Here is a 12,320-nt window from a genome sequence, read left to right as displayed (position 1 = left end):
AAGTGCAAAGAAAAGTAAAATGTTGGTCACATTTTGTGATTTGAGGAAAGTCGCAAAGGCCCTCTCCACTGACAGACCTGAGTAAAGTAGAAGGAGAAAAATTCAAGAAGCACATCCATTCTTAACAATGCACAAGTTGCACAACACAAGACAGTTAACCGGGGTGGATAAATTTAGACGGGAAGGACAAGTGGCACTAAAGGGTTGCTGGAGGATCCACAAAGTGCCGGAGTATCTCCTGCAGTCATAATAGAGACCAGTCAGGTGGTTGAGACAGTTGGACGTGTCAAAATCCTTCAAGGATTCGTCTTCCGCACAGCGCTGTTGAGGAAAACCCCGGAGGCTCAGTGTGGCATGATTACAAAAGGCTCAACAAGATGAGAACATACAGCAGCAAATGGAGCGTGACCCTATGAGAACGTAAAGCAATGTTTTTAATTTTTTTTAATATTTTTTTTTTTGGACAGTCATCAGCGGACCAGCTGAGCTAATTTCCACTTTTGTGGGTGTAGATGAGAGAGTTGTAAAGCTAGGTTCATCTGGCCCATGTTCAACCTGCGAACAGCATTCAGTGTGTCATATTTATATTGGTAAGGTACAATTCATTGGTAGCACAATATACTTATCTTTGCAAGAGTAGAACCAGTTGGTATTTTGCTCTTTAATAAATGGAATACCTAGGAAACCGAAGTATTTGCATAACCCTAACCTTAACCCTAACCCTATTACTTTTATGCAAAAGTCCACCAGAGGTCCAAATGATCTATCTCACACGTAGATTTAACCCCGATGGGTTGTATTCATAATCAGAGATATGGCACACATGGAACAACTGAAGTGAACAGTGCCATTTAGTATCAATACCCAAAGAGCTGGTATCAAGCTCTCAGGGAGATATTAGAGGAAGTGAAGCCTGTTTCATTCTTGACCTTAGCTTAATGCTTAACCTGAGCCTAACCTTAACCTAACCTTTTGCTTAACTCCAACCGACAATACCTGCCTGCTGCAGAGGAGTGAAGTCATGTTAACCATGCAGGAAGTAGTGAGCGCTATGTTTCAAGGTAGATTAAGAAAAAAACCTAGCTAATTTAAGTATGGTTCATTTATTATTACTGCAAGTTCTCTCTAACCTCAACCGTTGCCCCCCAAACTTTGTTCTCTAGAACTTCTCCAACAAATGCAAATGATGCTATTACTTTTTGCTCCCTACACAAGTTCCAAGGTTAAGGTCTGTGCTCGGGGACGTTTTCACTGACTGTGACCCGATGATCCAGTGGAGCTCGTGGGGGTTAACCCTAACCCATGATACAAAGCAGCAGAGAAACTTGCAACACGGAACTTGGCGATGAAATATTCATGACCTTCTGCTCCTCACTTGACACCCCAAAACTTTTGCATATTTAAACAGCTTCAGACATCATTATCACACCCAAACATTTCTGTGAACATAATTAGCACTTGATTATAATCACAGACTCTGATTAGGCACCGCACTGAAGTCATTTACAAAGCACGTTGTCCTCGTCCCCTGTTGGTCTGTCTGCAGCCACCTTTGATTTAAGTTGCCTCTGTCTCTTGGCTTCACACGGGACTCCTCCCAACCCTGCAAGCTGAACTTTCTGAGCTTCCCTGTGTGCCAGGTTATTAAAAAACCTTCCTTTCTCCCTCCCTCCACCAGGTGACACTGAACAACTCAAGGAAACAGCAAAGACACGTGCACAAATAAGCGCAAAGAACATTTTTTTGAATATTGCTTATCTTCATTCCAGAAATGTGCATACATGAACATTGAACACAAACTTAAAGGAACATTTTCATGAATGGCAAAAGGGTAAACACTCAACCAAGTACATGTACAATTTGTTCTTTGGAGATAGGTTTGTCTACTTCGTTGCCAAGAGTTAGACGAGAAGGTGTTTGGAATCTTGATGGACGGCTTCTAATCAAACAGATTTAGAAAACCAATTTGAAGAAGTATAAAAATAAACGCCTTTGCGTGTTCTATGACTTCATAGACCGATGCAGCAGTGGCCAGCTGGCAGTAAACATGGCTAGCAGATTAGAACTTGCGAACAACGGTGCTAGCTGAGTTACATCCGTTGTCCTTGTGAGCCTTTTACCTCGGACGTCGTACCGGCCCATCGAGTTAGCGCTCTCATATCTAGAAGTACTGGAAACTAAAGCTACCCAGACTGTGTCCAAAGTTCAGCCAATAAGCAACCTCGAAGGCTACTAAAATGCACTCCAACATGCATCTCCAGCGACCACAGATCTCAGTTCCAGCTGCTGTCTTGAAACAATGGGTCGCCACATCGCTACCCCTGTTTCAGAACCAAGAACTGCGTCGGCTAAGGAGCGCTACTGGAAATCTCTCTTGCTCACCAAAAGCACATCCTTTACACTGTCTCAATATCTCCATGCATTTGTTAATCGACCTGCGCAAAGGTTCAAACGTAACTCAAGCCCCGGGAGTGTCCACACACACTGTAATGTCACTAGAGGAAAAACCTTGGTTAACAAAGGTACGTTAAGACCCTGGAGGAGGAGCCATGGTAACTTAACTCCACGTGGCTACCTTGCACGAATCAACATGAGCACATTTGTTTATAATGACCCACATTCCTTTCATTATCCCTTTGCATTTCCTATATTAAGTTTCCCTGTCGTTAGCTAAACTGGATAGACGCCAACAGTTTCTTAGTAGTGGTTTTATCACAATTTAGGGCCGATGTTACCACTTGGATGCCAAGCATTTTTTTTCTTTTCCCCCTGTCGTAACCATAAATCATCATTTATTTTTTCCACAGGGTCAAAATAACATGGTCACATGTGGCCAAAGCCACCTCCAAATGATGTGTGAATGATCGGATCTGGTCGTGATTGTGCTCATGCTAAGTATACGAAGCCGCCTCCTACGTTAATACCAGACCCGAGTGCGGCCTAACAGGTATTGCACTGAACTCTCCTTAAAACTTCTCCTTTTTATCTTCTCTACTTGTGTGTGGATTACGCAGGCAAGGCGGCGGCAGGCCTATATTTTAACGTTGGACACGCCCAGGCTAGCTGTTTCCTCCTACTTTCAATCTTCGCGCTGAACTCGTACATAACAGACATGGCAGACACGAGAGAATCTTTTCATCTAATTCTTAGCAATCACTCTCTGCATCGCGGAAAAAGGTGCCGTTATTTCTGACTATGGCAAAAAGAAAGAAAAGAAAAAAAACAACAATAAATACATAAAAAATGGTCCCTGAATTCACAATAATTGTTTGTTTGCCCACGGCCACAACTGTAGGTACTAACAGAATGACACAAAATTTTTTTTTTTTTTCTTCCGTCTGCCCATTTCTTCATCGTTCGCTACGGATCTCTACATAAATGAAGTAACAGGAAAGCGTCCTGGCCGCATACTGAATGGTTTTAAAGGTAAAGTGCACTCATCCTGTGTGTGTGTGTTTTCTTGTGAAGCGTTAAACCTCGATCCGTGCTGATCGACGCCGCAAAAACTACAATATCCGGCCTCAGCCTCGGTTTCACAAGTTGCGCTGTCGGTCACGCCTACAGTGCAGTGTAACAGCTGATAAGCTAACGTGATCCAGTGCCTTTTGATATGGACGTATCTACTTTATACAAGCCACAGGTGTAGGAGTACAAAAGACAACACGCTGTACAAACAGTAAAAATACAACTTTAAGCTTTAACAGTTACATCTAAACCTGACATGGGTCACGTGATTTGTTTCATTTTTTTTTTATTTGCAGCTCGGCTTTAGAACCATAGTTGAAAATAAATTTAATCTTTCATCTTTATTCTTTTTTTTTTCTTTTACTTTTACATCTTTGTAAGATTTGGATTCCTGAAGAGTTACAGCCTCAACCAAAGTCAAGTCCCAGATATAGCTCTCGAGTTTTCAAACCTGAGTCTCTCACGAGGACAACACTGGGGTGAATCGCTCAGTAACATGTGTGTTGATTTCTTACAACGCCGACAGGTAGCGTGTCCGTAATACTGAATAAATAAAGTCACACGTCACTTGCAACGTTGCAAACCACTGTAAAGACGACGCAACTCCACAGATGAAGGAAAAACCTCGCGGGAGAGATGTGCTTCCATGCAAGAAGAGGTAGGGAGCTGCGGGGAACGTCCATCGTGGGCGGGAGAGCCGACTTCACTCGGGATCCACCACCCGCCGACAAAGGTGAGCACTGGAGGATGTCACAGCAGATGACAGGCAGCGAGTGATTGGTCAGGTGTGGGGCACAGAAGGCAGGGAGCAAGGCAAACTGTCCAGAGGAGCGGAGGTCAGAAGGTCACACAGTCCAAAGAGTCCGCCTCACATCTCGATGTGAGCTTCTTTAGCTGGTGCTGTGTCCTTTAAAGAGCCAGAGATGGTGTAAAACCTGCAGGGACATCAGACACAGGAGGAAACGCAGGAGTCAGAAATAACAAAAGGTAAAAGTGAAATACTGTTATAGCTTGGAGTAAACTTCATCTAGGGAGTAAACGTACATATGACAACTGAAATTTAAGCCTCTGTCTCAAGCAAAGCAAAGGTATTCAAAGTAGGTGTTTGGTTTGTGTCGTTATACTGTACACAGGCTCTGTACAGTGCTACAGTTGCACTAATAAGGTTGAGCAACAACAAGTTTCGACATTTTTCATTGGTCAGCACAAAATCCAACAAACAACAAATCATGTACATCCACACAGATATACACCAATCAGGCATGACATTATGACCACCTTCCTAATGCGAAGAGCACCACAAGGTGTTGACCTGGCCTCCAAATTCACTAGATCCCGAACTGATCCACAGAGTCTCCTCCCCCGACTCCATAGGAGTAGGCCCCCTACTAACAACATCCTGTTTCCAGACACCACAGAACACCCTCAGAAGGCCCATGTCCATTCTCTGATGTGTCACCACAAGGGAGACCTACACAATCATATAACACTTGGTAAGAATTCAATCGTTTCAGCAGCGTTACGATTGTGCCTTCATTATGATGTCGACCTTTGGCTTTAATGATATAAAATGTCATCACTTCAGAATTATATTTGTATGACTTTCTATTTGACTTCTTTGGAGTTAAAAATGCACACGACTGAAGGATACTTAGCAGTTTGAGTCACTGAGCTACGGATCCAGCGCTGATACAAAATGTCTGGTAAGAAAGTTCTAGTAATGTGAAGTGTACATGTGTTCTTAATGGCACTGGGACTGGAAACTGGTCTCGTTTTGTGTTGTGTCGGGTTTGTTTGCTGTTCACTCCTTTATATGGTGTTGCATTGTGTCCAATTTCTCAGAGTGTAGCGTTATATACTTCAACTGTTATCTTTTATGATTGGCCCCTAGCCAGGGATTACACATGAAAACAGCTCTTAGATATGTCTGATCCAGGACATAGATTCTGTTTTTAAAGTGTAATTAAAAAGAAAGAAAGGAAGGAAGTCAGCAGACGGTCAAAGCTGCTTTCAGTCCATTGTCCTTTGGAAGGGAAGACATACTTGAGTCTCCAGCAGAGCTAGAAGACTTTGATTAAGCCTGCTGTGACGGCCGTCGCTGTCAGATGTCCTTGAAAACGAGATTGAAGCGCAGCATTCAATTAGCGGTCGAGAAAAATGTCACTTCTCCGCAGGCACAGGCGGGGCGGCCCATCATCACCGTTGTTTCAGTTCGTAACCAGACAACATCCTCTTTAAATAAACATGTTGAAGGCTTTGACTAATCAGTGCAACTACCCCTTGGACGGTCATTTTTCTGGTCATGGCTGGCATCTTTTTCTTCTGCATCTTTGACCCTTTAATTGAGTAGAATTTCTTTTACTGCTGAACAATTGCTTTACAAGACGTCTGAAAAAAGACACGTAGAGGCAGCTACAGTATGAATGTCTCTGAAAGCTGGAACAGAGTTTTATTCATTTATCGTTTTATTACTTCTTTGAGACAACTTCTGAACTTTTGATCTCTCTGGCTTTTAACATGGTGTTAGATAAATAGTGAATATAAGTCACCCAACCATAAGTAAATGATAATTTTTTCTCCTACTTCTGGTGAACACTCTAACTTTTGGTCCACTGTTCTCATAATATCGACAGCAATGACATGCATGCCTCGAAGAACAATATCGACCTGTGTGGGGATTTCAGCTCGGTTACCACAATCTGAATTTCATGTGATGAACACCACCCCAAGAGAATTTTTTTTTTCCCACATGAAAACTACACAAAGGACCTGATTTAAAACCAATGTGGATTCCAATCTGATCAGTGCTGTCTATTGAAATGAAGGAGGCGCCCTCTAGGTATGCAGTTTTCCCTTTTTTTTTTTGTTTACATCCATGTTGTTGCTTTGGGCTAGTCTACTAGTCCACAACCTTTACGTATGTTGTCATATGGCACAGTTCATACGGCGGACCATGTACAATTGCTTCATTATATTCACCACAGCACAACTGAAGGCAACCTGTGCATTAAAGCTAGGACTGTTGTGCTCAGACTTTGCAGTTCCAGTCAGTTGGGTTTATCCATGTAGTCTGAATAAACACATTTTGCATACTGAAAATAGAAATAATAAAAAAAATAATAAAAAATGAGAAGATATTTACAAGACATTTAGGGCCTTAAAGGGGAACTACTGTTTTTTTTTTTTTTTTTACAACCTGGGCCTTATTTCTAGCATAAAATACGGTCATGTAAATAACTTTTGTGTCATTTGCACTCGTTTAGGAAATAATTAGATCAACGTAAATCCTTATAGTGGGAGTGACTGGGGCACCGAGACGCAGCCTCTAAGTAATGCATTATCTGCCACGAAACTCGTTAATTTCGCCAATATTTTGTTATGATACGCTAGTGCTATTCCCCTTTGAGTCTGGAGTTACCTGTTGATCTGTAGATTGACCTACAGACCCCGGGTGATGTCTTCTGACCTGGACGACGTCATCTCTGAGCAGGGCGCGCACCTGTGACGGTCGGCTTGTTTACCTGTAATTTGCTACTGCTATGGTTCGTCCACAACCTCAGAATTGGAAAAATATTCAGCCATGTTGCAAAAAAGCTAGCAGTAGCAAATTACAGTTTCGCAACAGATAATGCGTTATTTAGAGGCTGCGTCTCGGTGCCCCAGTCACTCCCACTACATGGATATACGTTGATCTAATTATTTCTTAAACGAGTGCAAATGACACAAAAGTTATTTTGGTGAGAAAACATCCATATTTTATGCTAGAAATAAGGTCCAGGTTGTAAAAAAACAGTAGTTCCCCTTTAAGGCTGAATAGCAATACGTCTATTAGCAAGCTGGGAACCTGATGGCCTCAGAGCAGTTTTCTGCTTTGCTGGGTCAATTTCGTGTTCCAGTTTCACAGTCATGGCAGTGATAAGTGACATGAGTCAATATGGCGCTGACAGTTAATTAAATCTACTCACTGATTGGAATTAGACTATTTCATCAAGGAACTGTCCATTCAAACAAAATGGTTACACTGATTTGATGGACTACGCTATGCTCTACGAGGGAGCAGGAAGCACGCGATGAATTTAAAGGTCGCAGCGATGGAGGGAGCTTTGGCAAGCATGAGGCATGTGTGCCAAGTAGACCGGCCTTACCTTGACTTTCTAAAATGCCTACGTTTCTTCATGACCTTCAAACAGCAGGATGAGCACGAGTTTTTCAGGTCCACCAGCTGGTAGATGATGGGGTTGTACATGGCTGAGGACTTGGCCAGCAGGGTGGGGATAACAGACACGGAGATGGGCACCGTGTCCGGCTCGCTGAACGCCGACACCACTGACACCACTGCATAAGGAATCCAGGCTATCAAGAAGCCCGCACAGATCAGCATTGCCACCTAGGAGGAGGAGGTCAGAACACTTTATTAAGAGCAAATACTTGGAAACGATTAGTGCATGAGCAGTCCTGAAAATGCCTTTGTTCGTCTACTTCTCGCCTCTAGCACCCTCTTACATCGTTCGCATTTTCCTCTGCCCCCTTCCCTCCGATGTCTCACCCACCTTTGTGAGTTTTATCTCAAGGGTGTGGCTGTTTTTGATGCGGGCGTCGAAGTGCGAAATCTCCTTGGCAGAGGACTTGACCTTGAAGATGATCATGACGTATGAGAAGACAATGATGCCGGCGGGGAGGACGAGACAGAAAAACAGGATGGCCATGACGAAGCTCTGGCCGGACACGGAGGCCTGCGCCAGCCACCAGTCCAGTGTGCAGGAGGTCCCAAAGGGCTCCGGGGCGTAGTTCCCCCAACCAATCAGGGGCATGGTGGCCCAGAAGGCTGCATACACCCATACAAATGCCAGGCACAGGAAGGTGTGGTGGCGTTTTAGCCATGTGCCTAAGATTGAAAGGAAAAACAAGACGAGTGATTGATAAGTGGTGAAACAGACACATTCAATTTGTGAAATTAAACTTTTCCAGACAGTCTAACTCCAACCTAGACCTCGCTGACCTCACCTTCATTGTGTAGATCAGATAAACCGCGAGCATCTAGATAATGTTTTAAAAACTCTCTTGCGCATGCCGTTGCTGTGTTAAGTAAATCATGTATTTTCTACTTCAAGCAACTCATCTGTTCACACAAATCTCATCTCGAAAATGTGTGCTGCAGTCAGGCGCTGACAATCTGCAATTTAAAGGAGATGAAGGTTTAAAGAAAATTAATCTGAAAGGGATTAAGGTTGGGTGCCTGCTTTCTGCTGCTTTCTTGACAATTTCAGTGAACTAGTTTGTGGTTGGGGACGGCTCACTCTCATTATACATGTTATATTTTCTGATGTTGAAAGTATAGAACCATTATAAATGTATTCATACATATTTGGTCAAAAACATAATTAGCAGAAGGAGACATATGCAGTATAATGTAGCTGGTTCAATGGCGTTGTCGTTCCATCTGTGACTGAGGATTTCTCTGTGCAGTGATTTAGCATTTTTAATCCTAACCCTAGCATTTTAGCACCATGGATCCTCCCAAAGGTTATATGCAAAATACAAAATGTGATAATGGAGTAATGTAGAATAGTATGAACTGAAGCACAGAATATGATGTGGGGTTAGGGTTTGGGAGGCAGACACCCTTTCTACCCTAACCCTAACCCTAACCCTAAGGGCTTCCATTAAGATACAGCTCACTGTTAGGGCTGCCTCAAGTGACCCTGAAGGCTGCTATAGGCCTAGGCTGCTGGGGGTACTTCCCATGATGTACATAGCACCTGCCCTCCATGTTCTCCTCTTTCACACTGAGCACCTATCCTCTAATTTCTTCTCTCTTGATATCCATGCATGCTACATAGCTAATAACCCCTCCCCCCAATTTTCTTGTGAGTGTCTCTGGCCTGGAGTTGTGTGGTTCTGACCTGTGGAGCCCAGTCTTCATGGTCTGCAATTATCCACTCCTACCTGAATGCTTCATTCTCCAACCTACCTCCTATGTTCAATCATTATAGCAGCTAACTCACCTGTAATAGAGCTACTATTGTGACTAACAGTTGTCTGTCCCTGTGATCTTGTTTATCCCCATAAAAGTAACTTTCATGAGTACTCTGTATATACCCACTAAACCTTTCTACAATAAACATTGTGAATGCTAGCTCTAACCCTAACCCTAACCCTTTACAGGGCTAGGTCTGGCCTTATTTGTGTACATGGAATTGAAATGGTTATGAAACCTTGCTAAGGGAGTTTCTGACGCACCGTATCGGAGATGGCAGATCTTGAGGTACCGGTCCAGGCTGACCACGGTCATCGTGATGAGGCTCCCGCAACCGAAGAAGAAGCCCGCCCAGCCATAGAACCGACAGCCCTCCCAGCCGAACAACCAGCGGTGGGAGAAACTGGACACAACGAAAAAGGGCTTGCCTGTCACTGCAAGGACAGAAAAGGGGAAAGATGGAGACGAAAAGGGAGTAAGAAGAGGGTGGGGATGGGAGTGAAAAGTAAGGCAGAGTGGGGACAGAGAGGAAACAAAATGATTATCTCACCATCATACACAAGCACCTGAATCATCCAGCCTCTATCAGTTGCGACTCCTGTTCCTCTTCCACCCAATTAGACAGATCAAACATTATATGTTCCTCCATAATGTTAGAGTTTGCAAATCTCCATAATCAGAGGTTCTCTAATGTGCAGCTAAAGATTTGCATACATACTGCAAGTGAAATGGTAATTCAAGTCCACAGTTTGAGTAAGTTATTCAAGGCAAAAAAATGATTCTTGGGATTAAATACAGCAGGATACCTTTCTCACAGACTGAGTAAATATCTGCCCGCGGAGAAATATGTGATTTTTTTCTGCGTGTGGTTTATAAGATATATTTACAGAGTTGGGTTCTGAAAGCCTGCTTTATTTTATATTATCTGACCAGAAATGACTTTGATTTGTCAGCCTCCAGTGCAAATGAATCTCATATTAGCTTTTATCTTTCCTTTAGAAATCAATGCGGATAAGGTTGGCTTGTTGTTTTCTAACTTTTATTAATAAAAATGATTTAAGTCAAACTTAGTTCAAGATTTGATAAGGGATCAAACCCCAACCCAAGATATATAAGATACGTTGCTACCTAAACATAAAACAAGAATATAATCAAGAAATTTGCAGCATTTAACCTATATTAGAAGTCATAACATTATGACCACCTTCCTAATGTTGTGTAGGTCTCCCTTGCGCCTCCAAAACAGTTGTGACTCATCAGAGAATGGACATGGGCCTTCTGAGGGTGTCCTGTGGTGTCTGGCAACAGCCTTTGGGCCCCTGTGGATCATCCCATAGTTACTTGATCAGTATGGGATCTAGTGAATTTGGAGGCCAGGTCAACACCTTCTGCTGTTCTTCATGTTTGTTTGTTTTAGTTGTTCCTAAAGCGTTTTTGTGTCTGTGTCAGGCTGCATCCTGCTGGGGATGGCTGCTGCCATCAAGGAGTGTCATTGCTGTGGGGTGGGGGTGTCTGGTCTGGTCTAGGTGGGTGCTACATGTCTAAGTAACATCCACACCAATGAATGCCAGGACCAAATGTTTCCCAGCAGAACACTGTATTGTCACAAGATGTTCAATGTTATTTACTTCTCCTATCAGTGGTCATAATGTTATGCGTGATCGGTGTATGTGATATATACTGTATATAACATTCCACCTCGCTCCAGACATATTTTTTCCATCAAGCTCGGGTCCTCTACCAGAGGCCTCCGAGCTTTAGGGTCCTGCACAGTATCTTAGCTCTTCCTAGTAATGCACTCTTGGTGGGAGTTGGTCGTACTCATCTTGCTTTCAAGAGGACAACTAATCTTTCCACCTGAGATTGCATCCACCACCTTTAGGCCACACCTGGTACTCTTGACCCCTTCACTGAAGGATTAGGAGTGGGAGAATTCAGTTAAAGAGGCCTATGAGCACAAGAAATGCACAACAACGAGGATGGAATGCAAAAATCGACCCTGTTGAAGTGGAATGCAGAGGATTTGTGGCATCTCCCACCATCAGGCTGTTGAAAGACCTAGGAATTCATGGACAGGCTCTGTTGCAGACACTTAAATCAGTGTCTGAAGTGGCTGAAAAAAGCAGCCAGTGGATATGGCTCAAACAGAAGGACCCTTGCTGGGCTTCAAGAATCGAGAATGCTCCAGGAATCTGCTGGAGACACTCTTAAAGTTTGCCACATCCTTTCTAGTTCCTCTAGCTTCTCGTGTCCCTTCTTTCTGATGTTGCTCTTCCTGATCTCTCGGGATTGCTGCATCTACCACTACGGTCACTACAGTGTCCGGGTGATTAGCCATCACCAGTTTGTCAGTCTGTACCTGAAGTCCCACATCTTGGCTCGGCCATGCTCCACTACCTTCAGAAGTGCCTCAGATTTTGACTGATATACAGTGTAGAGTAAACACTTGCTGCGAATCGATTTAAAATATGATCAACGCAAATAAGCTGCACTCCTCCAGTGTCCAGAATCTTCTACAGAATAACCTCAAAGGTGTAGTAAACACAGGTTATACTGTGTTGTGGGCTTGTGGGCTAACCGGCGTGGTCTGCCTTTGGCGAGGGGGAAGAGGGTTCTCTGCATCAATGGTGTACTAGTTGATAGTGTTTGGGACTTGAGTGGCTCGGTTCACATCAACAGTGAATGCACTGAGTGGCTTTGTTCTTTAACGGAGAGAGCCACCTGGCAGGACTTTTTGGAGGATCCCTGTTTCTGCTTGTCATCCGCAGCAGTGCTTCCTCATCACTTGATCTCCCAAACGAATCGTCGGAGTGGGTCAAATCAGAGTTTTTTTTAATGCAATTAAAAATGATGAACGGTGTTTAAATGCATTTGCGTA

General features: G+C 43.4%; 1 protein-coding gene across 1 annotated transcript in view; it reads right to left on the bottom strand.

Annotated features, from left to right (window-relative positions):
- Positions 1 to 1,432: 1,432 nt before the first annotated feature.
- The window catches only part of opn5 (opsin 5), a 46,627-nt gene continuing 35,739 nt past the window's right edge, over positions 1,433 to 12,320 (bottom strand). The window contains exons 3-6 of the mRNA XM_084560209.1: positions 9,706 to 9,876; positions 8,016 to 8,350; positions 7,611 to 7,852; positions 1,433 to 4,400 (exon numbers count right to left, since the gene is read on the bottom strand). Of these exons, the coding sequence (XP_084416335.1) occupies positions 4,334 to 4,400; positions 7,611 to 7,852; positions 8,016 to 8,350; positions 9,706 to 9,876 (815 nt within the window). The 3' untranslated portion in view covers positions 1,433 to 4,333. The remainder of the gene's footprint in view (positions 4,401 to 7,610; positions 7,853 to 8,015; positions 8,351 to 9,705; positions 9,877 to 12,320) is intronic.

This window comes from Chelon labrosus (assembly GCF_963514085.1).
Source record: "Chelon labrosus genome assembly, chromosome: 14".
Classification (NCBI taxonomy): Eukaryota; Metazoa; Chordata; class Actinopteri; order Mugiliformes; family Mugilidae; genus Chelon; species Chelon labrosus.
The sequence above is the reverse complement of the archived record's forward strand: the minus strand, read 5'-3'. Positions and strand labels throughout refer to the sequence as shown.